This window comes from Sparus aurata, chromosome 8 (genome assembly GCF_900880675.1).
Source record: "Sparus aurata chromosome 8, fSpaAur1.1, whole genome shotgun sequence".
NCBI classification, from domain to species: domain Eukaryota; kingdom Metazoa; phylum Chordata; class Actinopteri; order Spariformes; family Sparidae; genus Sparus; species Sparus aurata.
This window is the reverse complement of record NC_044194.1, coordinates 7,505,754-7,533,366: the sequence shown is the minus strand read 5'-3', so window position 1 is coordinate 7,533,366 and position 27,613 is coordinate 7,505,754. Positions and strand designations below refer to the sequence as shown.

Here is a 27,613-nt window from a genome sequence, read left to right as displayed (position 1 = left end):
TTTTTACCAACACCTCACAGTGAACACAGTAGTAATTGCCACACAAAATCAAGAATGACACCTACAATACAACTTATTAATCAACAGATTTTATTTACAGAACATAAAAGTATGCAGGTGGACTGTTTCAAAGCATTCTGAGAGCAGGAAAACATTTCCTCCCCAGATTAATAGAAAGAATGAATTTACAAACAGTGAACTGAATACAGACTTTTGTAGCCAAAGACCAATTCTGACACTTGAGAATCAAAGCCATTACTGATCTTTTCGAGTCCTATCCTCTGACAATCTAACATCTCCTCTCTAGTAGATCCCCAACCCACCCCCCCCATTCACGTCATCAAACAACTGACAGCTCGAATGTAACCACTGCCCTGTCAAATAAATACCACTGGAAGAAGTAAACCACTGAGTCGTGAAGAATTAGACTGTGATGACATACAGGAAAAAAGCAGAGTGGTTAGTATGGCAATCGCAAGAAAGATTCACATATAAAAAAAGACTGGATATGGTAATAAAACATATCGGCTAAAACTAAGAAAAGGTCCAAAATGTCCGTCCTACACTTGACACTCTCCTACACCATCCACAAGCCTACAGTTTACACAGAGAGAGGGTGAGAAAATGAATGAGGGTGAAAGGATCAGTCTGGTTTTGAGTCATTACTCTGTATTAAATGCAGCCAGATGTGATTGAGAAGAAGTAGTACTATGATTGTTCATGTGTCCTGGTGGGCCTTCTAAGCAGGACAAAACTCTGCTACGCCTCCAGGTGAGTGTCTACATACAGTGGGCTAGTAGTAGTTAGCTGCTTTTAATAAAACAAACAGCGAGACAAGAAATCAAAGTTAAAAGAAACAGTATACAATATTGACCAAGTCTAGCCAGTGTCTCCTCTCCTCCCACTCCACCGCTCCGAAACCCACATCCCCACCAAAAATGTGGGACCCCCTCTCTCCCCCACCCCCCATTTAACGTGCTTGTAAGCAACAATTGGCAAAAGCCTCCCAAAATCAATGGACAAAGAAAGCCAGGTGAGATGATCTACGACCTCTGCCCATGCACTTGAACAGTAGTGAGTTAGGACGACAACGAGTCATTTCATTGCTAGTGTGCATTTAAATCACCAATTATCAGCAGTTGATTTTATTCCTTTACAACATATTCATGTTTGTTTCATAATATATATGTGTATATATATATATATTTATATATATATATATATATAAGACTGTGTCCTTTTAATGCAAATAAAGTCGGAGGAGGTCTTGGCAGAACATGAGTTGTTTTTCACACTTCACTTCCACATGTATCTCCACTGGTGGGGCTGCTCTACACTTCATTTTTGTTTGCATAAAGCCTGGTCCATGTCTTGGCTGTAAAGTAAAAAAAAAACAAACAACAAAAAGAAACATGAACACAAGTCAAATAAACGTACCTAAATGTTTTTCTTTTCTTTACAAAGCATGTGTTACGAAAGGTATATTGCAACGACTGCCATACCTAAACACTAAATAAAAAACTAAATACACTAAAAGTAAGAAAGACAAAAATAAATCGTACTACGTTGATTAAAAAAAAAAGATAAATGACTTTCTTATCTCAAAGATTTCAAAGCCCAGTCACTGGACTAGTAATCATTATTTTGTTTAATATGGTTTGCTTTGTAATAATTAAAATCCACCAATCTGAATGATGTTCCATCTCTATTTTTTCATACGTGCATGTGTGTTCAGGCTGAATGTTCCTTTTTCTCAAACGATGGAGGGGAACGAGGGCACTCCAGACAAGAGCCCTCCGTTTGAACCCAGCCAGATCGTAACACTCACCTGTTTCTATGGCTTCAGCTTCACTGCTCTTCCACTTCTCTGCGACGTCATTGGCTAGGGGATCATCAGGGTTGGGTGCACTTAGTAATGCCTGGATTGAGAGCAGCACTGTGCGGATCTGCAGAGCTGGTGACCATTTATCTGAGAGAAAAATTACAGGGGGATTAAAAGACCAAGGAAATCCGAGGGACAATAGAGGGTAACAAGAAGTAGTAGTGTATCTGCTTTAAGCTGCGGGGAGCAGTGAACAGACAGCGGTGATATGAAGTGTTACTGCCACAAAGCTCCAGTTCAGGGACACGTCAAGTGTAACAAAAGAGGCCTTGATCTTTTGAGCAAGATGAAATTGGAAAATCCCTCACTTCACTCACAGGCCAAACATCACAGGACATAATACATACAAGATTTTCTACAGTAACAAGCCTGACTGAACCGACCACATTAAGAACAATTGCAAAGCTAAAACAAATCAAAACCATGTCCCTGAAGATAAATCACGATGCATGCCACACATAGCTGGCCAAACATTAACAGCAACATTACAAAGAGCGCTGACTTACCTTTCAAAATGTCTAGACATATTCTTCCCAGCTTGTCTACATTGGGATGATATATTTTGGTCATGAAGCGCACTTTAGGAGCTGCCATGGGATATTCCTCTGGTAAAAAGAGTTCAAGTTTAAATGTGCCGCCCTCGAAAGGTGAGTCCTGAGGTCCGGCAATGACCACATGAAAGTAGCGAGCGTTGCTTTCATCTGGCTCTGCCCGGATGCCTGGGACAGGCTCTGCAATCAAACGCTGAGTTTCCTGGTACAGAAAAAAAGACCGAAATTAACTACGTGCTGGTGCCACAGTCAGTGCTACAAAGTACTGTCAATTTACATGGAAAATCTTAAATAGAGGACACGGATGTGCGTTTTCTGGGAAACGTTTTTAAACTCTATATTTCAGTGAAGGTAGGACAGCGGTGAAATGCAACTGCACAATTTGGGAGGGAAAAAAAACAATGGGCCTCATTCACCAATATCTTCTTAAGAATCTTCGTAGATTATTTCTTAAGTTGTTCTTAAGAGGTTCCTTAAGAAAACCCTACGTCAGATTCACCAACGCGTTCGTAAGCCTCAGAATTGTTCGCAGCTGTGTTCCTACATTGATGAAAGCCGCAGGAGCAATATATATGCCATTGTTTTGCGGGCCTTGGATGGAGAAATGCCACGTATAAATATGGTGGGGGGGTTACTAATTGATGGCATGTTTCCAATTTACTTGATTTATCTTAAATCATTGGCACATTTAATTTATCTTAGAATTTAAATTCTTTGTAAATTACCAAAAATATGAAATGCATAAATAAATGAATCAATATGACAGAATTATTACTGTAATATTGCATTTTATTGAACTACACAAGAGATAAAACACAACCATGCCAACATTTCGGCACTGAAATGTGCGTAAGAGTACTCCTGAGTGTTCGTAGGATTTGTTCTTGCCTAAGAAAAAATCCTAGATAAGAAAAAATTCATGAATGCCACAATCTTCGTAAAATCTTCGTAAGTGGGACTTAAGAACAGATTTGTTCGTAAGAACGGTTCATGAATGAGGACCCAATGACTTTATTAAAAGTTTTGTAAAGGACATGCAGCACGGAGCATCTGCCACACTCCAGAAATCAACCATTGAGTTACAACGGAGGCCAGAGCAACCGATCTGTCTACTTTTCTACTTTTTCTGTGTTGCCGTTTCTTTTGTAGATGAAGTTATTATTAATGATGAAACACAGCTTTTGATTTATGACGCTGCCTAGCTCAAACAGTGCAGTTAATGTGGCTAATGGTCAAGTTTTTTCTCTGTTTTTCCATTATCAATACTGCCTTTGTTGTAACCAATGTCTAATATGTAAAAACTGAATAACACAGAATATCATCCAACTGAGGTACCTTCATCAGTAACTGGGGGACACTACCCAACGCTGTCTGTCAAACTTCTATGCTGCTGTCAGTCAGCTGCAATTTACACTTGATACTTGATATTGTTAATCATTAAATTCTCATTACCATATAAAAGTTGTGAGTCATTATTATTCGACAACAAGATGTTGGAAGGTTGACTGTTGTCTGCTTAAACACAGAGGGGAGGGTGGCCTCAAATGCAACAGTGGCTCACTGCTGTATCTCTGCAGACTGTTGGTGCACTATGTAACTGCCTTTTAGAGGTGACACTGACTCAGCCACAGCACCACAGGAAACAGTTATTTCCATTCCCATCAGCCACTGCAGCAAGGTCTCTCCTAAATCGTGTCAGCTATATGACGGACAGAAACACCTTTACTGTGAAAGAGGAGGGGGCATCTGATATCTCTTGGTACACATGAGGCAGAATGAATCACAAAGAAACTGCATTCAGACTCACTGCTATTCACATCATTATATACACACTGCAGTTCACTTGTTCTGTCAAACTGCAGTACTGACTTTATTAATAAGGCTATACGAAGCCCTTTGATTTAATTCTTAAAAACTGGTTGCTTTCTGTGGTGCATGTTTGAATTGCTTGCGTAATGTGTGCATCATGCTCGACAACAAATACATGAGCGTAATCAGCTATGAACTAAATCAAATACAGCCTGCACAACAACTGGCACTCTTGTTTTGGACGTTCTTCTCCTGAAAGCGACTGCGAGTGAGATTCCTGAAATGTTTCAGATAACCCACAGACAAAACCGTGCAGTGAAAACACAGACGGGAGAGGGGCTCCCAGTCCCAGTCACACGCTCTGAGGGCTCAAGGGCTCCGTACTGTTCCCAGCCCTGCCACCTTTTCCCACCAACACTAGTCTATGTTCTGTTTGCTCATCCACCTGTGCGACCCTCTCTTGGACACCATTCCTGTTCCCATAATGCATTCGTAATACAACTCAATACATCTCAAGTACTATTCTTTAACAAATCACGCCCTCTGTTTCCAGTTTTACAATAAGTTCCGCCAAAAAATACAATTCAGCAATTGTCTGCTCACTCTGACGCAGATGGAAAGCCGGGTGAAGTTTCGTAGTCCACAAAACTCCTCTGGAACGTCGCAACAAAACAGTGTTGGAGCATTCGCCTAAACAACTAAAGAAGCTGCGGACTTGTTTTACAACTTGAAAAAACAACCGATTCTCTCCATGTAGCTCATCTCTGGAAGAGCCCAGATCTCTTTAAAAAGATCTTCCTCTTAAGCTACAGAGGTTGGCAACCCCGTCTGTAGTAGGTGCACAAGCTGGCCCATGGGTCAAGAGCAAAAAATATGTCTTTTCAAATAAATTTGGGATCTCAGGGCTATATGGAGACATTTTTTTGTTTTCTTTCATTGTTTAATTTTTTATATTTTTTAAAACAAGTCCCCATCCAACTCTATTTTGTTGTGAAGCCCCAGACATATATGAGGACCTGACTTGACATCGGCAGGGCCACGAGTGGATGACAACGTAATTTCATTTCAGATGTCTGTCACACCCAAGTGACACACAATGAATGGCTTATTTCAATATTCAAAGTGGCTGCAAAGAAAAAGGAAGGGCGAAACTACATGATTCTGTAAGGCTCGTCTGTCAATACTAACAAAAATTTGTCACGTAATAGGTTCACAAATAGAACAATGGCTAGTTTTTCTGTTTTTCATACTGTTTTAAATGAAATACTTGTGGATTTGTAGCTGAACCATCAATCCATCCCAGCCTCTGTGAAATTAAGGTTTTTGACTTTTAAAAAGACGAAATCCTCAATAATTTAACACAGTTTGCATGAATAAATAATGGAAACAAGTAGAGCTGAGTAATCAGAGCCTCTCTCAAAACTTAGTCTACTGACATGTCATGACAACACAGAAACAAGGTGCACCTGAGATACTATTTTTATCATTACTTGAGAACATACATGAAGACAAAGGCCTCCATAATGGGGTAATGTACTTGTACCCCATGATACTACGATTAACTTCTGAGTGCTGTGATTACATTTCATTTAGGAGGTGAGAATATAAGACAACTGCTCTTAAAAACAAGGCACTGTGTGACAACACTGTATCATAATGTCCAGGCCAGACACTGTAATTCCTTCAAAACCACATTTAGTGCGCCTAGAAAAGCCTGTGAGGTGAGCTGGATGGAAACCCCTGCGGGGGATGATGCTGATGCTGCAGAAGAATCAGACGTCTCGTTCACACCGCTGTGGCAGGTATGTTATGATTCTCATGGTGAACATAACTCCTGGCTGGTTGCTAACCAACGAAAGAGCTAAACGTTAAAGAGCAAAACAGTGTAGAAAGAAAAGACTCGAGGTTGGAAACATCCCACCTGAAGCTTATGTATGCTTCAATGAAAAGTGTGATCCTGTGGGTTGAGACGAACAGGCTAGCTTTAATTTTGTGAGTCTTCCTGACATCATTATTCAAATGAAAGCTAACAAACTAGCCGGGGTTAGCACAGTTAGCCACACAAGGTATGTGTCAGCACCACAATCTGACCAGCAGCAACTTGAGAACATTATTTGCGTGTATACAACCAACGCTATTTCCACACAGCGTTGCTGTATTTTTAATCCACGGAGTAAAGGTGTGTCTGGGCACAGGGACGAAACGGAAGTTACTTTATCAAACTAGCGGCAGCTAGCTGGATGCTAACGTTAGCGCACAAAACAGTTAATCAGGCGGAGCAGCCGAGCGCCGAGAGTTCACCCTGTCCGTGCAGACCTTCAGCCAGGACAACAAAGAAAAGTCACACATTGTGCTGTTTACAGTGTGAATTAATTACCTTTATGATCCTGCGGGGCAGTCCTGCCATCTTGTCTTGAATGCGGGCTTCTTTTAGCTCTCTCAGTTCCTCCTCTCTGTCGTTAGCATTGACAGCAGACGCACGTCTTCCGGGGTCGCTGCGTCATGACAGGCGAGCTGATGGACACGTAAACTGATCTTTGTACATTTATCTTCCAACAGCATACTTGTGACAGGATTGTTAAATAATTGGGATACAAAAAAACGCAACTGGATATTTTTTTACATTTACAGAAAAAAAAGATGATTGTACAAAGTATTACTGGTATACTAGTCTGTAATATCTACTCACTATGAATATTGAATAAAAGTCAATTTATTGATAATTACTTTCTCTTGTCTTTATTTGCAAAGGCTATCTTTGAAATTGAGGCAAAACAAAAATAGCAGAAAGTAATCAAGTACTTCATTTTAACATTGTGATTCTTTGATTGGGTTACTGTCTACATTTTTTAACAGGTAAGTAGCAACTATATAGAAATATATTTTCAAAGTAATCTTCCCAAACATGTGGATAATTGTATGCGTTATTTTGTAAAGTGGCTTTGAAGAAGGAAATGGAGCTATATATCGAGACATAAACCTCAGCAAAAAAAAAAAAAAAAACCCAAAAAACCCACAAATAAGCATTTGAGACTGTGCTGAAGTAAAATCAAAAATCAGAGAAATGTTATAAGATTATAATTCACCAAGCAAACTACTTTCTAAATAAATGTGTTTATAGAATATTTGTGTTATTTGATATTGGCACAGAAATGATAGATTTATGTCTGTGAGTTCTATGTGTTTGAAAAGGCCATGTAACATGATGATTCACTTGAATTTAATCATTATTTGATGTGGAGGATGTAGTTCACCGTACAGGTTGTAAAGCCCACTGAGGCGATGTGACTGTGATCTTGAGATATATCAATAAAATTGATTTGATTTGATTCAAGTGAGAAAATGCTTTGTTAATATTCTTAAGATGATTCTACATACAACATTTATTTTTCAGCCTGATAATTTAAAGGACTTTCATAATATATTTTTGCACTGTGATGTTGCTCATTTTAATGACAAATTTGAGTCCTGCAGCTGCTGAATTGTCATTTAACCACTAACACTTTGATTGTACGATTGCATCACAGCTAAAGAAGGCAGATGATTCATTATAGCACAGGAGCGACTCTGAAATAACCTCGTCTAGAGCATTTTTTTGTCAATTTCATTTGTTTTCCATTGACACATTTTGACATCTTGACCTGAAAGCGAACATTTCCCTGACATGAAGATCCAAAACATGTTTCCCACAAAGTGTTGTTCTAGACATAACAAAGCACACTTTAGACTTAACACCTCCGAGGGCCATTCAGGATTTACGATACAGCTGCATTTTCACTTTTTCTTGCCCCACTGGTTGAACTGGGGGGAGCTATAGGTCGGAGGGTTTGGAGCTCCTCCTCCTGACATGTCTGTGCAGACAAAAGCATTGTCCCTTTGGGTATCAGACCGTGTCAGACATGGACATTAGCAGTGCAGCAGACTAAGAGGAACTTTATTTCAAAAAAGCTGACTCAGAAGAAGACAGCCAACATGCAATATCTGTCCCAATACAACCCAACGGGTAGGTTTGATATTTCTCTAAATGGTTGCTTTCTTCAGTGGAATAAAAAAAAAAGAAAAAGAAAATTGTCTTGACAGAAATAAATGGTGAGTAAATTTTAGCAGCGTCACCGTAGAGATTAAGTTCAATTTTGTGATAATCAAAGGGGATTTTCTGATCTTGTTTATCACAGTCGGGCTTTATTTTACATTATTATTACACAGACAAGAATTAATCTTAAAAATCGCACAATTTGTTTTCAAATATTAAAATGTCACTTTGGTCATATTTAAACTGATCATGGCCGTTCCAGACAAATTTAAGCCTGAATATCTTTTATTAGTGTTTTGTAAAATCTGTGTATTACAGGCAGCAGAGGAAACAGCCAGGTGTCAGATCTTCGCCTACAATTACTGCTCATGTTTGTTGCTCTTACAGGTGCACCACTTCTGCTCATTTAGGCATCAGAGCTGATATACTTATTCAAACACTTGTGCACACAGTATAGAACATTTTAATGGATTTGATAATAATTCTGAAGCTGAACATGTGATGCTTTTTAAATTTTGCCAAACGCAATCTACAAATATTTTTAAAAAATCAACAACTTCTAAACAAAATGTTCTCGTAACTGATTTCCTGCGACGTATTCACGCTTCTAGGTCATTTCTCAGTCACTCTTTTCAGTGGTATCTTTTGGCACTTCGTCCTGCTTCACCTCGCCTACCCCTTCCAAAAAAAATTTCCATTGTCCAACACACAGAGGAACAGATGAACCAGCACCTAATCTCCACCCTTCTCTCAGTGCACAGAGAGAACAGACAATATCAGCCACATTAGAGTGCATGATTTGAGTGGCAACATCCATCTCGACAGGGCTTAGCCACACTTCCTTATCAACGTGGAGTTTTTATAAATAGAGGTATTATCAGTTAAGCTCAGGCTGATACACAAGACTCAATCCAAGAGACGGGTATTTTATTTTGATATTGGCAGTTAAAATGAAGCAGTGTCGACTGGTGTTGGGATACAAGAATTTCTCACTTCAGTCAATATTCGATACCTTTGCAAAGAAAGTAGGTTAGTAGTTTATAGTGAAGAAAAAGCACTTCGATCACAGTTTCTCCAGTGGAAGGAAACTTTCCTAGCGAGGGGAGACTAGGCTGGCTCTGCCAACCAACACCTGCAGCACCTTTTTTATTTTTACACCTTTGTTTTTGTGCAGATTCAACAAACTAGATATACGATCAGTGAGCTTTAGAGGTGCAGACAGGTGGATTTTTTGCAGTCAGGCTGACACATGAGTGATATTAATCTTATTTAAACGCCTATCTCTGTCTAGCCGAAAGTAAATTCTCAGCTGTTGTCGAACCGTTTGCAGTATAGGCATGCTTTTAAGATCTCATTGGCTACATGATGCATCGATCATCATGAGGCTGAAGTGTAAGAGGCTCAGGAGTGAGAATAAAAAGAGAGAGCTGGTCACTGGCTGCTATCTCAGGATCTCAGGCCTGGAAGGATAACAAGTCTTTTTACAGATGAAAGAATGAAAAAGCCCCTGCAGTAGCAGTTTCTTCAGACTGTAACCAGTTAAAAGTTCCTTTTAATAATCTCTAAATTTAATTTCTTTGATTTTCTCTCTCAGCCCCGTGGAGCACACATTGCTACCTGGCATGTGTCTTCATCATGATCGCCTGCTCTGGTTCAGTTTCACCCCTTCATGCACCTCCGGTGACGACAGGTCTTCGCTCTGCGTTCTCTGCCACACAAACCAACAGTGTGGTCGGAGGCCAGCAGAAGGCAGTGACCTTCAACAGGCTCAAGGTCAACATCGGAGGGGACTTCAATCCAGACACCGGTCACTACCGCTGCCGCATCCCCGGGGCTTACTATTTCTCCTTTTCGGTAGGGAAATTTCCAAAGAAAATGCTCTCTGTGATACTGGTGAAGAACGGAGAGGAGGTGCAGGCCATTGCCTACGATGACTACCGCAAGAAAGGGAGGAAAATACAGAGCCAAAGTGTGATGATCAGCCTGAAGGAGATGGACACAGTGTGGCTGCTTTTGCAGCAAAGTACCCAGTATGCTGTGTACAGCAACGCTGGCCCTTACATCAGCTTCTCTGGTTACCTCGTCTATCCTGACATCTCCCCGAACAGCTACATCACCAACCACCTGTCCTCAGGCCTCTCCTACCCAAGCTGCCCTCCTCAGGTTGATCCCTGGGCCAAAGGTCAGCCGCGGTCTGCTTTCTCCGTGGCACGGACATCCACACTCATGGGTCAGAGCAGCAGGCAGCAGGGCAAGCTCCCTCTGACCTTTGATGTGGAGTACGTCAACATTGGGGGCCATTTCAACAAAACCTCGGGCATGTTCACCTGCCACTTCCCCGGCGCGTACTTCTTCGCCTTCACTGTGGGGAAACATCCCCGCAAGGCTGTTTCTGTGAAGCTGATGACCGGGAAGGGCGAGGTGCAGGCGATGGTGTTTGACGAGGACACATCGAAGAGACGGGAGATGCAGAGTCAGAGCTTGCTGCTGACTCTCCACCGGGGCGACAGCGTGTGGCTGTACAGTCAGCAGGATGAGCGCTACGCTGTCTACAGCAACCAGGGCAGGTACACCACCTTCTCTGGCTTCCTGGTTTACCCTGAGGCAGAAACATTCACACCTCCCGCCACACAGGACAGAACTCACCTCTGAATGTCTAAACCCTTCACGGTGTCCCTCTTAAGACATAGTAAAAGCTAATTTGTGGTCAGTATAGTCTCTGTACATTCACTGCTTTGTTTATTTGTCGTTCGTTTATTGTTTTAATAAGTTGCTGCAAAATTACACCACAAGGTGGTGCTGTGATACAATTATGGACACTAACCAGCATGCAACACGGTTGATTTTGTACTAAAAAGTGCAATTAGCTGTAATATAACACAAACATAACAACGTCTTGATTAAGTTTGGTCGGAAGATACATTTTCTTTTAAAAGTCTTTGCGTTTAGAAGTTTTAAACAGCATTTTTTTTTTTCATGTAAAAATCATTCTTGTAAGGATAATTCTGTAAATGATGTATAGTTTATTAACATTTACTGACTGTAAACACGGGATTTAGAGAAACATCGTGGTCATGTAAGTGGGCGTCATGTTCTGGAACATACACGCTGTGGATATATCTGTATCTGTCTTCATGAATAATGTGCATTTTAAGGAAAAAATAAATAAATTCCTACACTTCAGTGGATTAAGAGGGTCTGGTTTCTCCTAAGTCTGATGCTGATGATACAGTATTTATTGAGAAGACGGGTAGATTCATTGTTAGTTCATTTATGTTAAAGAAAGAAAGAAAGAAAGAAAGAAAAATCAGCTTATCAACGTTCAAATTCGACAATTTTCCGGTTGTACTTGTGTTTTTTTATTGAGGCAGAACATGCAACTTTTGTGTATTTACAGCAAATACATGTAGCAAGTACAATGACATTAACAAATAAAAAATAAATGAACCCCTCATTAAACTCAGTGTAATCTAAACTTCTGCACTTCTTACAAGCACCATCGTTTCAGTGAATCATTTCCAGTGTTTTGTTCGTGTTGGATTAATCACAATGGGACTTCAAGAATCACACAGTAAAGACGTGATGATTCTTTGAGTCATAAGAAAAGAAAAAAAAAACTACGCCAGCAGAATAAACACAAGCAATAACATAAACCCTTCACAGAGCCAACACATGGCTGATCCCGAGGTCGGGTCGTGTGGGGATTTAAATCATCCATATAAATACACACTGCGGCTGAACCATGACCTTGTCTCGCAAGTTGAAATGTTCATGTTATCATCCTTCACTTCCTGCGTGTCACTGCACGTCCCAGATCTCACAGAGCAGCGGGGTAAATTTGTGGTCGTTCACTCTCCAGGATGTGAGCATCTCTGCGTGGTAGTGGCTGAGCGTCCTCAGCTCCGTCAGGCGTCCCAGGAGACGAGCGAAGTACTGCGGATCCTGCGGATGCTGCAGGACACACATCTTCCTCAGCACGTCCAAAATGGTCTCCTGAAGTCTCTCGACGGCCTGTTGATCCTTCACGTAAGGCCGATCTGGTGAAGACACATCAGCCTTTTAGAATATCTCCGATAATGCTTAATTTCACAGGTCAGCCAATTTTGTGCCAGTAGGTCGGATAAGCTAAGTAACATATTTGAAATGAACCCCAAATTACCTCGATAATTACCTCAAATATATATATAAAAAAATACCTCAAAACATTGTCTCCTTTATGGCTTTGTTAAGTCTTATCTAATGTTGATTTTTGCATAATACACATAGTCCACATGGATCTTTTGAGTTTTTATTTCTTTATGTTCACTACTTATATATGGGTATACATATGTATTTTTAATTTAAGATTTTTTTTTTTATATTTCTTTCTTTTTATTCATTTATCTACATTTTTCTGTTTCTGATTTACCTTCTTTTGTTTTCTTAAGTCCATGGGTTGAATATCTCTTCCATAATATTTTTATGTAGTTTCTGATATGATATTAGATGCTTGTAATTATCATTCGATTTGTCATTGCTTTAAAAGGAAACAATTTAAAAAAGACCTCAACATGATTTAATAATAATAAAAGAGAAGCAGAAAGCGACATGTCGTCATGTTGTTACAGAGGCTGTTGGTTCGGGCTCACCTGGTGTCAGGATAGTTATGGTGGTGAGGAGAGCCTGTTCCTCCTCCACCATATGGAGCTCACCGATGCTTTTGTAGAAGTTGAACATGGGTGTCATGAATTCCTCTGATATACCTGCAGAAGAACATATATTCAAACTTTTCAAAACTATCTTCAGAGGATGGGCAAGTTTCCATTCAAAACTCACAAAGCTTGGAGCAGTGGTAACATGAACAACCTGCTGAGATGGTTTAATTACTCAGAGAAGTTAAAGTAGCATATACACAAAACAATACATTAGTGAAGCCCAACAATGAGAAGATACAAGGCACGCAACAGACAAGCAGAAATAACCACAGTGTTTAATGTAAGGGCAGCGTTAGTCATTATGATTGATCATGAACTTCTGACTGTTGAGATGATATATTCAGTTTTATTCCGTTGTCGTCTCTGAGATGACTAGAAATCTATCAGCTATATTTACTGTAAATCTTTCTGATAAACTTTATTTGGGTACAGTAAACAGACTTTCTCAAATGATTAATGAAGTGGCACTTTATATTCAGGTCCTTGAAATGTTTGTTTTAACTTATTGTTATGAAGTTAATCCTGACCGAACTCTGTCAGCGCCTTAGAATAATGACACCATCAATGTTTAGATTTATTCCTTATAAACCTCTTTTTCACTATTTACTTTTATCTGCCTCTGGTTAGAAGATTGTCTGGGAAAATGAAGTCAGGTTGGCAGCCTGGCAGCTTTTCTACCTCCTTCAACAGGTCCATTATAGACTTAATGAATTCATAAACTAATTTTTTGTTCCGTGCTGTTGGTAGTTGCTACTCTGAGTAAAATGGAAAGCCATCCAGTTGTATGTGGGACGGTGAGGCCAAACATAATAGCACTTTTGGGGGGCAGAAAATATGTCTATTTACACCATATTTTAATATAATAATAGCAATATTAATGCTACATATCTATATTCTGTCCTCAAGATGCTTATCATCATGTTTGTGTTAAAGAATAGCATCATAAACAGGTTTAAAGAGATTTACAAGCACTTATAAGACACTATTACTAACATTTATATATATATACATACATAATAATGTTAATAAACATCTTATAAGGAATGACAGGTGAATTTTTACCTATTAACTAATGTTTATCAGAAGGACCTTAATGTAAAGCATGACGGGTATCTGTGAACGGAAAATGTTCATCCATTAGTGCTTCACCTCATGAATAATCTGATGAATTATGGAGAGACTTCTGTGTCAAAGGCGATGAGGAGAAGTCAACGCAGCCGAGAGAAGAACAGCTGAGAACATTATTGTTTTATCTCATAAAATGCACGTATGGAACATTGCAGAGGGGAATGCTTGTCTTACGTAACCGTCTGCACTTTGAGCCAGACATATAATATAATAAGAGTGCCGCCCTAATCTTCATTAATGTTCACCTGTATGATCCACCGTAAAGATTATTAACCTATGTCCAGTTCTCTGTGTAGGGGAAGTGTTCTGGTGTTATTTTTCTTGCAAACAGGGCACATTTCTGTGCACACTGTCTCTTGCATATCATGTTTGCTTTTCATGTTTCTATATATATTTTTCCTCATTTTTTTGTATGGATTACAGTGAAACAGGAGCTGCAATCATCACCAGCTGTTCAACTGTCGGCAGTGACAGATTTCACATGAGAATGTTTTCACACTTTTGCACATTTGACACAAAAATGATAAGACTTGATTTACTCAGGCAGGAGGATAAAGAGAGTGATCTTAGAGCTGTAACTGTAACGAGGACTCATAACTGTAAAATGAGGCCTTGGATCAGTGTTATAAAGTTGTGTATTTCACAACAAGATAGAGGCTGAAGCACCTTGATTGCGTATATCTCCCATTGGCACAAATCAAAATACAGTCTACCATGGTCTGAGAGAATACTTGAACCTGATTGGCTGGAGGGTCCTCTGGAACTCCCCAGGTAGTTCCAGTAAAACTGTCTGTTCACTGTACTTTATTAATGAGTAATAGCTTGTATCTAAAATGAGCGACATTGACACCTGCTGGCTGCAGACACCTTGACGTTAGAATAAAATAATATTTGAATATCTTATTTACAACACAACGTAGTCCTTCAGTGCATCATCCACTGGGTGGTGCTTGTAACACACAAGCTGCAAGAAGTAGCCTTCACTGCTAATACCACACTCGACAAAACCCTGTTTGATTTTAAAAAGCTGGGTGAATGCCCGACAAGGTGTTCATTATCATTACATTATTACATTATCATATGATTGTGGAACTGGATCTTGTTTTTTGAACATGCTGTAAAATTATATTCACTGTTTGTCGACCGCAAAGAATGTTACTGACTCTGAATCCTGCTAGCATATGTTAGCTTTCCGGCTAACAGCTGAGACGGAGGGTTCAGTTTATCTCCCGTTGCTAAGCCGTAACTAAGGTCCGTCCCATTTAATGGAAATGGGATCAACGTTTCCATCACATAAAAACTTTACAGGATTGTGATGATTCTTTTGAAACAGGAGTTACTGCTTGGGAAGACAGTGATCGCACATAACACAAACAAAATATACGCAAATGATCTCAATGGGTTTTTCTTTTGCAAGTGAGCATGGTTTAAGCGGGATAATGCCGTTGGACCCGGTCAGGCATTATCCCTTACATAATTGCAAAGCATAACAACATCTCTGCTTTTCTTTAGGTAAAGATTTTTTTAAAAAAATGATGATATTTACAAACCGCTTCTCTGTATGATTTCAAATGTTTGCGTTCAGTTCCCACTTTGGGCGCTCTTCAAACTAGCAGAGGGTGTCTGTCTGCTCGGACACATCATCAAGCGTTCAGAAATGCCAGCGGGGCTCAGAGGGAGAGAAGTGGACAATAGCAGTCTTGATGTTTTGATAAGGAACAATGGTCTCTTCAGACAGCTTTGCTCCCTTATTCTCCCAGACTGGCCTTTAGTGTGAATATCTCTTATCCCCACCATTCACAACAGAGCCGCGCTGAGGGACCCAGCCACTCGCACACTCTCCTGCCATCACCACTGCTGTCCGTCCAACTGTCCAGTCTGGTTGACACGATGACACCTCACATACATATGAATGAGTTTATGAAGCCACCCAGCTGTAAACTATTTTTTACTTATTGATTTATTCCCATTTTTGTTCAACTACTTTCTAAAGGGTAACATGTAGAGGTCTGTAGAAACAGTATATGTGGGGAAACCTTTCCATTGTCGAAACAAACCTGTGTGTTTTTAATAAATCAAACCCAGCGTCGCAAAAAAAAGCATGCCCACACACCGCGTGAAACTGTACCCAGCGAGGGTGTGTGTGTGTGTAACCTAAACCGAGCCAGAGATCAACAGGTTCAGCACACATCTCCCAGCTGCATCACACAGATCAGGCATCAATTATTAAAGGAGGATCTGACTTGGCTGCAGGTAGAACTGCAAAAAGTCGTGATGCTGCAGGTGGAAGAGGAACGGACCAAAACTCCTGAAGGTCATGAGTTAGGAGTTAAGATATATCTGAGTGCTGTTGAGCACAGTATGCTGTATCGGACGGTGCCTTACATTATCACGTATCGCTTCAGTCGACTCACCACTCTTGCGTATCCTCTCCTCCAGAACTTCTGTGTGTCCGTTTGGCATCTTTTTGCTGAAAACCTGAGCCGAGCGCAAAAACATGGCTTCCACAGCCGAACCCTTCAGCAGAGCGATCTGATCCTCGCGATCCAGAGAGAGAAAACCTGCCGGATGCACAACACCACTAATTATATCCAGCCAAGAACAACGAGCTACTTCGTTTTTTGCGTTTGTATTTGCACTGATATCATTGTATCAGTGTGGTGTCACAATCTTACTCACATCTGGACTTGTAAAGATCAACAGTTCATTGGTTTTATGCCCTGACCACTGTCATTTATGTATTTTAATTCTTCTTTTAAAAGTATTTTAATACTTTACAACAACAACTTGACTTTATCCTGGTGGCTTCTTGCAGTCTAGAGTTAAAAAGTTCAAATAACATTCACCAAAACAACAAAAGAAGAAGAAGTGTTGCGTTCACTACACTGTGTGATTTCTCAAATCCATCCCGAGTAAATCTTTTTCCCATGCAAATCAACAAAGGGTCTCTGGAAATGTTGTCATCATCTGTTATTAATGCATCCCCCCTGAGCAAACTCTCCTCTCAAAGTGTTTGAGTAGTTCCTAAAGTGTTTTTACCTTTGGAAAAACGCACTGGATGAGTGCGAGTCGACACATGTGGGGGCCTACCTGGAATATTTTTCGTAAACTCCACCAGAACTTGAACTTGACTGGTTGCCATTTCTGTCAACAGGAGGAAGTTTTCCTCTGCACTGTACTGGTCCTGCAGCTGGAGGTCAACGAGAGTAAACAGCAGTGACAAAGGTCAGATCAGCTGAACAAAGACTCAGCAGCAGGTTTTACTAGTGGATTACTACGTGTATGTGCCAGCAGCGAATGTGCTCTCTTGGTTGCCCGATGTGGCAGATACAACATGACCGGGTGCTGAGTGATGTTGAGGATGATTTACCAATTTCTTGGCCACATCTTGAGGGATTTGATGTCTGTTGTAAGCTTCTACAACAACCTTTACGAGCGCCTGCTGCTCTTTGGTGATTTCCACTTTCTCCTGGACACAAACAGAAAACACATCATTACACGGTGACACATTTTATGTTACATTTATACGACAGAATAAAAACTGTAAATGTTCACAGACAGGGTGGAGACTGGGATCACCTTTGACAGCCTGGTGGTTGAGGTGACCTGCTTGTTGTCTGTGTTGTCCGCGCCCTCCGTCTCGTCTCCGGTCGACTGTCCCGGGGAGGTCTTGGTGTTCTTTCGCAGCCTTTTAGATTTACACTGGATCTCCGTCAGCAGGCCTGCCAGCGGTGATGAAGGCTTCACTATGTGTGTTAAATACCTCACGGCTCTTTATTCAACAACATTTGTAAATGATCAACTTGTACTTAAAATCAGTGCCAATAATACAAAGATTCACCAGTGAAATAAGAATCTTAATTACACATCATTTTCTGTTATTAATATCCTAACATCATATCATATCCACTGTAATGAAATCCACATAATCCACATGTGTGCTTTTTTTTCTATCAGTGCCTTTTTAAAAGGTTGCTTCTGCACAATTTTCGTTAACAAAACATATATTTTGACTTCACAATTTGTTATTATGATAATTTATTCCAACTTATTAGTCATTTACATTTTGATTAGACTAAATGAGAGGCTTCTCACGGTGACAAAAGAGGAGCAATCAAAGAATTAAGACAGATACCGACCTCTCCACTGAATGAGCATTTTGTGCTTTTATTACACTATTACCCCAAAATAAGTCTCTTTTGTTGAGCTCTTACTGTGCCAGCTGTTAGAGTCATGAACGCCTGCCGCCCTGCAATATTCATCACGACTTCCCTGCCTTATTTATGAGCAACAGGAGTCCGGTCCGTCACCCTGCTCTTTCCAGCCGCCAGCTCTTGATGGAGCCAATAAATAAAAACAACCCTCCAAAGAACCCCAGAATGACATGTTCACATTTAACAGCTCTGTCTTCACACTGATGCATGTTCAGCTTATAAAATTAATGAAGACTGCATTCCCCAACAGTCCAAAGGTTGTTAAGGACACAACATTTCATAGCAAATTCCCTTTTAATGACAGCGAAACACTTTGAAGGTGTAAATGATTCCTAAACGGAGCTTAAGGCGTCTGTTTAACTGCGTCTAATCCTGTAACTGTAACAAAAGCTGGACCATCTTATTGTGACATTCAATCACCCAGGAAAATTCAACAAGCCTCGTCAGAATGGAGAATGAGGGCTCGCCACAGAAGCCAGTGACGGACTCTCCTGACTCTACTAAACAGGCAGCGCAGTGTGTGCACGTGGACAGCAGAAAAATATGCCGACAATCCTTCTGCTCTCCATCGTATTGATCAACGGTTGTCCCTGCAGACCAGAGTCTCCGGTCAGCCCGTGATACTCACATTCAGCCAGCATGCCCATCTCCTTGCACTTTCTCAGCCGACACTCTTGGCATTTCCTGCGCATGTACATGTCCATTTCACAGTTTCCGCCACTCTTGCATTTGTACACAGCATTCTTTGTTATGCTCCGTCTGAAGAAACCTGAGCACGGTCGATAAAAAAAACAAGTGATTTTAACACAGGATGCACAAATTGGACAAAGACATTCAAACACCGTAGTGAAGCGGTGGAAAGCAACTGAGAACAATCACTGAAGTACTTTATTATAGTACATTTCCAAGGTATTACCATTTTAAGCATAGTTTAAAGTGAAACTCTCACCAAAAAGCAACCAAGGCTTCATTTGTGATTGAATATCAGTCAAACCTTCATGTAAATGCATAATTACGACGAAAGAGGCACTTTCAAGATTTACCATAGTTTCGTTTTCGGGGAAGCTCATTTTCAACGGAGTGCAGGGGCACTCTGACGCTAGCATCAAAATCGCTATTTTTAAAAAGACAAAAAGTGTGCACCTAACAGGTAGGAGGTCCACCATTACTCTCCTGCCTGTTAGGTCGCACTCGGGGATCGACGCCCGAGATCCAGCTCCTACGATGAGTAGTTCAAAATCCTTCTTTTTAGTAAACTCTGCGTACACAAACAATGTTCTCAGAGAGCCTGTAGATACTACGAGCAAAGTTTGATGTTGTGTCGAACCTTCTTAGTGTTTTAAAAATGGCGATTTTGAAGCTAGCGTGCCAGTGCCCCATGCACTCCATTGAAAATTAGCTTGCCCGAAAACAAAACTACAGTAAATCTTATAAGTGCCTTTTTCGTCGTAAACTCAGATTTGATTATCAGCCACTTTGGTGTAACAAAAACAAGCAAGGCTGTCTGAAAAGTGTAATGACGACAAATTCGATATTACATTATAATGCAGCACACAGAGTCTGTTCTACATGTTGAGTTTTAGTAGTTCTGATACTTAAATCTGCATTTATAGATTTTTTTATCAGCCACTTTGGTGCAAAAGAAACAAGCAAGGCTGTCTGAAAAGTGTAACATCGATGTTGTAATTAGGATTTCTTATGATAGCACTTTTACTCGCTGATGTAGGTCCCCTTGTCAGGAAGGTGAGGCGAGGCATACTTAGTTTGTTGCAACCCAGCTGCTAGAGGCCATTGAATCCTACAAACTAACTTCTAGTCCCCCAAAACTTTTTTTCTACCTACATAATTCTTCAAATTGTGTTTAAGGATATTTTAGGGGAACAGTCACGCATACGCAAAATTAGCCGCGTCACCTCTAATTCACTTCTACGGGAGGGAAAAAAGCTTTCTATGCCTCTGGTGGGGAAGCTAATTGCTAATCGCAAGACGAAGCTCTGAGACAGGGGAGGACACAGCCAAAAAAAGGCAGAATGTTTCTTTGAAACTTTGGATAGTCAACCTATGTATTCCATGCAGATTTAAGCTTATATAACCAGAATCGATAAAATGACAAGGTGGTATAAATTTTATCCGCTGGCTACACACTGTGCTAATAATGTCACAGCAGTGTTTCAGACAAGGAGAGCAACATAGCAAAACACACACACACACACACACACACACACACAGAATAACTTTGGAACAGTTATTAGACATTCTGACACAGCACATTAAACAGAATGGCATGCATTAGCGTAACTGAGCTCAGGTTGCTCGTGCATTGTGCAGCAGAAAGCTGAGAGGGAACCCAATCTGGCAGCAGAACCAGGTAGACCTGAGCCTATTCTCAGTCGAATGGCAGGACAGGACCAGCTGCTGCACTCCTGGCATTGTCCGCCCGCACAGTGTGGAATTACACTCATACCTATTCATCCCGTGGGTCGGCAGGAATCACAGCAAATTCACAGTGTCGTAAAAACGCGGGGAGGAGCTGCCAGAGGCCACGACTCCACCGTCACTGGGTGGATAATTCTTATACTGACAGGGGTTGTAAAGTATAATGTTTCTTCATATATTTCCTCATATACTGTGTCCTTTGTTCTAGTTATATTAGCCTCAGTCTTCTCCAGCTGAAGAAGTCAGTCTGACCTGAGCTTGCAGCCAATGATTAAGTATCTCTTGATAGCACCAAAGCATTTTCCTGACAAAATATTTCCCCTGCGACAAACTGCCACTTATCTCCAGATTCCTAGTGAGAAAAAACAGCGTGACCAGGGCTCTTGTATAAATGACAAACGATCGTGTATCAATACTCCTCACCAGTTGCTGTTTGGACTGTAGATATGGACGACCCTGTCATGGCTGGCCCCTAAAGTCAACAGCTACTGACAACAACAGAATTTCTGCTATGTGGGTCACCTGCCATCCTACACTACTGTGGACTTTGACTACGTCGGGACAAATGTAACAAATTGTAATTTTACAGCTTTGCGATTAATCAGAAACTGAAAAAAAGGGGTAGATTGAGATTTCCCACCTTGAGCGTGGCTTATTGGTGCCCCTCTTTACGTCTCCATGTCCACATTTGTTGTGTGTCTGCAGTAGCTAAGATTGGACAAACCATGTTCTAGAGAGGGCCTTATGCATGTGTGCCTGTTTTGTACTTTTACTCGCTGATGTAGGTCACCTTGTCAGGAAGGTGAGGTGAGGCATATTTAGTTTGTTGCAACCCAGCTGCTAGACACCACCGAATCCTACAAACTGGACGATGGACAGTAGGCTACAAAATTAACATCTAGCTCTCCAGAACTTTTCTCTACCTACATATTTCTTGAAATTTTGTTGAAGGATATTTTAGGGGAACAGTCACGCATACGCAAAATCAGCCGTGTTGCCTCCGATTCACTTCTATTCTACGGGAGGGAAAAAGGCTGTTTATGCCTCTGGTGGTGAAGCTAATCGCTAATCGCTAATCGCAACACAGGGGAAATTTGACCTGCGAGTAACAACCAGTAGCAAAGACGTGTGTGTAGTTGACCCTTTGAACAGTTTGGAGTCAAACTCACATACACTGTTCTGAATTTAAATCCAGCGTATGTTTGTGCCTCTACAGCGCATCTTCTCTCACCTTTACATCCCTCACAGGTGAGAGCATTATAGTGGTATCCAGAGGCCTTGTCTCCACACACAACACACAGTTCCTTCCCTTTGACCCTCCCAGCCTGCGACATGTGCCGGGTCCTCTTGCACACGGCAGGCATCACAGCAGACGCCTCCTCCATCTCAGCGTCATAGACCTCCAGGGGTCCTTTCCTCAGTTCATATATCCCAGTGTGTGAGTACCATTCGTCTGAACCGTATTGAGGGTAGTAGTTCTGACTGGAGTAGTATGGTGTGGAAGGCATGGTTGGCTCCATGGACGTGTACTGCATGCTGGGATAGCTGGTGAAGGGTAAGATGTCGGGATCCTGCAGGAGAGGACTGCTCTGATCTGCCAGAATATCTAAGACAGAAGCAGGACACGGATTAAAATGTAATAATAAGTCTGACAAAGAAAAAAAAATGAATCGTAACTCTGCTTAGTAACATGTCGTGGCCTTTCCAGTGAATGGAAACCTAATCATTGCAGATACTAATATGTCAGCGGAACAAACTAAAATACAAAAGCTTGTTCATTTGGAATAATGTCAAGTCACATTTAAATCAAACTATGCACGACATGTTTATGTATATTTGTGTGTAAATAAAAATATATATTCTTTCATTTATGTAGCATGAAAGAGTTTATGAACTTCTATTTTGTCATGCAACCCTGTGTTGTATATCGATTTAATTACCTTTTCCCCTGCAAGTAAAGATTTGCTTTGTAGTTGCAACTGTAGCTGCTGTTAGCTAGTTAGCTCAATGTGCTGTGCAGCTAGCAGAGTGGACTGGGAGCACTGGGGAAGTGTTGGTATTTCCCTTTCGAGTACAGGAGCTTTGAACTGGGACGGGGCTAACTGGTTAGCATGCTAAACACGCAACACAATACATAGACCTCGTCACACAAAAACTAGGATTCCTTCACGTTTAGGTAACTTTTGAACTAAATTCTACATATTAAATCTTTTTTTAATCCCAGTTTCTTATGTTTCTGCCTAAAACAGGCACCTGATGTCAGGCTTTTACCAAGATGTTGGGCAGACAATCAAAAAACTGCACTGAAGGACACTAAAATGCTCACGATTATCAGTGGAAACATCACTATCAGAGACACCTTTCACAATACAGGTGCTCAATAATGTTATCAATGTTGATAAGATAAAAGAATACAGTATTAGTGCGGCTTTAACAATATGGACTGGTTCCTTTAGTGGGAATGGTCAGACACCACAGGAAGCCAATTCACTTTTATTTTCATGTCCCAAAATCACATGTTTGTATCGGGGGGGTTCTAGAGTTTGTGCAACATGACACCTTCTGTCATTAAACCCTCGTTGCAGATAAGAAAAACTCCACGAAACTGTTTTATTTCACGTGCTTCCCAGCAGAAGCTTGTTGGAACAGAAACGGCCTCAGCAGTAGTCGGCAACCCACACAACACATGTTATAAACCTGTAAATGATTAACAACCCCGCTGTGCACAGAGCACACTGTGTCTTAGCATGACATGTAACGCCACGCCAATCAAGGTGACACTTTTCAAAACGGTTACAAGAATGTTTGATAGGATTACAGTGTTGCTTCATCATTTGATTTTCAGAGCAAGTGTGGTATATTCATGACTTTATAAACCACGTGTAGCCTACATGAATAATCACACAACTGCAATTAAATACCGTCCGATGTTTAAATCTTTGTCTAAAGCAAACCAGCATGTTCAACACATCTGTAAAAGGTTTTGTAACACTGACCTCTTGAAGACTTAGTCTGGACCATGGCCATCTCCGTGTGACCGCACACACAAACTATTCAGAGGCTTTATTCTCTGATCCCGACAGCCGTCGATCTGTCCTTCCTTCTAAACAACAAACCATTTTCCGTGTATGTCTTTTGATGGGAAACCTTCCTTTTAGGCTGCGAGACCAGCAGATCAAGTCCTGAACTACTTGGCGCTTGCTTGAGAAATCTCAAGGGGAGCAAAGGTTGCCACGGCTACTCATTAACCGCGTGGTCACATTTCTTTACATCATTACAAGTAGCTGCCTAACGTGTGAAGTCAGCTCCAGATTTGGGCGACGGTGCCAGCTGACTGCTACTGTACGGTGTTCAGATACGAGAGCAGGCCAGAGACAGAGGTGAGCTGGTTCATGCAGTTATCTGGAGGAACATGTGCTTCCATACATTGTTTGCAGGTGCTGGGCAATTATTTTCTGCCCTCTGTTTTATTTCTATTTTTAAATGTACAGAGTTATCAAGGACAGATTTTTATACAATACCCTGTCAGATAAACTCAGTTACCCCTTCCCCCGTCACCAGCCCTCAGGTTCCAGATGTGTTCACTTCAGATGATTTTATAAACGTGTTATTGTACCTGCTATTTAAAATGGTTATTATTAAAAAAAAAAAGTGGATCCATTTGCAATATTTGTTGCATAAAACACAAAGAGTGATCCTGGAATCCTTCAGGTTCAGATATTGTTCCAGTCAAGGTTATGTATTTGTGCTACAATCAGTTTATAGTGACAAAGATCAGACATTTTAAGGAATTTATCTGTTTTATTGAGCTTTCAATTTCACTTTGATTCTTTCCTGTTAACTACTTTTTACACTCAAGTGCAGCATGTGGTGTTAGAAGTCACTCAAGAAGTTGGAGGTCAGTTATAACAGCCAGTAGTTGGTGGATTGTTCCGACAAAAAATCAACCTCACGCCAAACTAGTTGCAATTCTATGTGCATGTTTATAGTATAATCCTCATATATATGTAAAAGGAAATTCTTTTCTCAACACTGTTGCCAAGTGCTCGCTCACGGGGGAAATGTTGGGTCTCTACAGTTAAATTAATCAAGAAGTATGAGCTAGACCTGCTTCACATCTATACATCTATACATTTTTCCCCTTATCAAAATGTATATATTTCAAATTTGAATCACTGAAGTAGGAAAAGGTTGATTATTGGATCAGTTCTACTTCTGATAAGGTATTGGTGTGTTTTTTGTACATTTGTCGACTATTTTGGTTAAAATAGCTGCAAAACTAAAGACATTCCCTTCAACTTGAACTGTGTTCAGTGCTAAATAGCAGCTGTTAGCATGCTAACATGCTAATCTAAGATAGTAAGGATAGTAAACATGTCTGCTTAAAAATCAGCATGTTAAAGTGGAAACAGATAATTTTCTTTTGGCTTAAACTTACCATTATTATTTTACTTTTCATCATCTTTTCAGTTGCTGATTGAGTGAGAAGCTGTGAAATGTTAACAACATACACAGCAGCATTACTCCATCATTTGAGTGTGACATCAGGGGAAATTAATTTGGTCTATGTTGTGAACATATTAGCATGCTGACGCTCACATTTAGCTCCACCAGGCCCCAATTTGGCTGCTGAGAGCCAAACACTGGACTCCTCTGCAGTGCTTTTCCATCTTTGCATGAGCTGCTTCCTGCCAGGTTAACTTACCGAACAGGTGGGAGCTCTCTGAGATGGAGAATTCATCGCTGGGTGGGATTTCCAGTGGTCCCACCACATTGATGTCGGGGCCCACCCACTCATTCATTCAGGAGGGTCGTTGGGCACCAGCTCAGAAAACACAGGTTGGACTGGGCCGCAAAGCAGCAGTAAGCCTCCGTCTGCTTCTGTAACAAGCATAAGAAATAGTGTGATTTGTGAAACTGTGGCAAAGGTCTCCTGCAGCATCCTCTGATACCTGCACCACGATGTAATTAAACATCAGCCTGGGAGTCTCTACATCATCACACCTGACAGGTCTTCTCTCCCACACAGAGATGAGATGTTCAGTAGCTGCCTGCAGGGAGGCGGCACGTAAAGGTCTGCTCATTGAAAGAGTCTTTTTTTTTTTCAACCTTATCCTGTTGTGTTGTTTCGTAGGGGTTCCCTTGACAGGATGTTCTAGATCAGTGCCCTCTTTCTTACTGTAATTCTACTAAACATTACTATGCAAGACTTTTGTCTTAGCAAATGTACACAACTCATTTTATAACCTAAATTATTGATGAACTTGAAGGTGTCTGGCGAGTAACAGACCTGTTTATAAACGTGCCCATGGCCTTTCTGCTGTCAAGGCCACAACATGGTCACATGTGAAACATTACTTTTATATTCTGCCACATTTTCACAATTACCTTCACTGTAATTTCCCCTGAGATCCAAAGGCAACCCACATGGCCTCATGGAAACCTCCAACCTACTCTATTAAACAACCCACACAACAGCCAAACATCAGCTCCGACACAGTGACACACCGCGGACTCGTAAGAAGTCACCCCTATTCACCGGTGAATCTAAAATATGTCTGGACTCGATCTCGTTGCACTTACCTTATTCTGTCTTTTTTTCCGTTGAAGTTAACTCCCCTCGTTCTTTTCCGGCCTCGTTTGCGATATCCACGCTGTGAGCTCAATCAGTATTGGCTAATGAACATTTCGCTGCTTGTGTCTGGGCTCCAGTGAAAGCATTTGTGACCAGTTGAGGTCAGGGAGGAATGGATGGTGGTTATTAATTAAACTGTCCATTCCTGTCCATGCCCCCCTCCCCGAAAAAAAAATCCCTCTTTATTTAGACAAGACAAGCGACTGCCTCATAGATTCTCCAGCAGACCAGAAATCCCACCCACACTCACACAAACATCACACGTGGAGCATACATCCACTCATTGGTGTTGCAGTGTAACAGTTTTTTAATTATATTTTCACAGAAGAAATTAGGCTACTATAGAAGTCATGGGGACATTGGTCACCATCCATCCTAGAGGTAATTGAAGCCATTACGTGAGGACACAGTGTACCTCAGTGTAAAAAACGTTCTTGTCTTTATGATCCTTAATTTGTCCAAAAACCAATAGTTTAATCATTGATGGGCTGTTGCTTCATCCAGAGAGGCCCTTCTGAGTCAACAGACAGTCTCTGAAATAAACAGGACCTTTGCCATTGGCTGCCAGCTGTTTGTGGACTATCTGGTCTGTGTTTGAGAGCATGTGGGGAGTGAGTTGGCAGCGATGGCCTCTAAAATGGGACGGATACGATTTCCAAGTAACATGTACAGTCGTCAAAGCTCTCCCGAGTACTGGTGAGGCTCATTTAAACATATTTTAAATGTGTCAAGATGAGGACTAGAACAGATAATGGGTGTTACCTTTCGCCATGGCGTTTTGTTACTCATTCCAGACAGAAGGTATTGTCAGTGACGTAGGCATGAATAAACACAAGCACACCCTGGACGTGACATAATCACCCACATGTTCTCAAGGACAACCGGCAATAAAGTCCGTAACCTTGAAACTATTCATCAGCGTATGAGAGAGCGAACTTAAAGTGCATATAAACAAGAACAGACGTGCATGTGTATATTTCACAATAAAATGACTCCGTCTAACTATCAGCTGGTCAAGCGGCTGTGTGGAACATCCTGTCCAGTAATTACCCTCCGTGGTGAAAATGAAGCAGGCGTTGTAAAGACAGATAAGACAGAGGATGTTTACCACAGTGTGATGGGAAACAGAGCAGCCTTTAGTCATATTTAAAGATGTCTAAATTGGGCCTGCTAATATAAACAGGCAGCATGAGGGACAGCCTGACAGAAGATAACATAAAGTTGGAATGGT

General features: G+C 41.0%; 3 protein-coding genes across 10 annotated transcripts; 1 reads left to right on the top strand and 2 right to left on the bottom strand.

Moving 5' to 3' along the window:
* Positions 1 to 73: 73 nt before the first annotated feature.
* On the bottom strand, positions 74 to 6,763 carry ube2na (ubiquitin-conjugating enzyme E2Na). Its single transcript, XM_030426199.1, has 4 exons — positions 6,620 to 6,763; positions 2,389 to 2,635; positions 1,829 to 1,969; positions 74 to 1,375 (listed from the first exon to the last, which is right to left on the bottom strand). The coding sequence occupies exons 1-4, from the start codon at positions 6,647 to 6,649 to the stop codon at positions 1,332 to 1,334; spliced, it is 462 nt and encodes a 153-aa protein (XP_030282059.1). The 5' UTR covers positions 6,650 to 6,763; the 3' UTR covers positions 74 to 1,331.
* c1qtnf13 (C1q and TNF related 13) lies at positions 5,914 to 11,463 on the top strand. 2 transcript variants are annotated; one of them, XM_030426198.1, is made up of 2 exons: positions 5,914 to 6,044; positions 9,870 to 11,463. In XM_030426198.1, exon 2 carries the CDS (start codon positions 9,911 to 9,913, stop codon positions 10,925 to 10,927), a length of 1,017 nt encoding a protein of 338 aa, XP_030282058.1. In that variant the 5' UTR covers positions 5,914 to 6,044; positions 9,870 to 9,910; the 3' UTR covers positions 10,928 to 11,463. The 2 variants fall into 2 exon arrangements, with proteins under 2 accessions (XP_030282058.1, XP_030282057.1); XM_030426197.1 differs by lacking the exon at positions 5,914 to 6,044 and adding an exon at positions 8,110 to 8,245.
* A 129-nt stretch (positions 11,464 to 11,592) lies between these two features.
* On the bottom strand, positions 11,593 to 26,480 carry nr1h4 (nuclear receptor subfamily 1, group H, member 4). 7 transcript variants are annotated; one of them, XM_030426191.1, is made up of 10 exons: positions 26,331 to 26,480; positions 25,453 to 25,628; positions 21,979 to 22,353; positions 18,940 to 19,080; positions 17,677 to 17,843; positions 17,468 to 17,563; positions 17,188 to 17,287; positions 16,512 to 16,658; positions 12,904 to 13,017; positions 11,593 to 12,312 (listed from the first exon to the last, which is right to left on the bottom strand). In XM_030426191.1, exons 2-10 carry the CDS (start codon positions 25,547 to 25,549, stop codon positions 12,074 to 12,076), a joined length of 1,476 nt encoding a protein of 491 aa, XP_030282051.1. In that variant the 5' UTR covers positions 25,550 to 25,628; positions 26,331 to 26,480; the 3' UTR covers positions 11,593 to 12,073. The 7 variants fall into 7 exon arrangements, with proteins under 7 accessions (XP_030282051.1, XP_030282049.1, XP_030282052.1 ...); XM_030426189.1 differs by having other exon boundaries at positions 17,468 to 17,566; positions 26,331 to 26,479; XM_030426192.1 differs by having other exon boundaries at positions 17,468 to 17,566; positions 17,677 to 17,819; positions 26,331 to 26,479.
* Between the last annotated feature and the right edge of the window lie 1,133 nt (positions 26,481 to 27,613).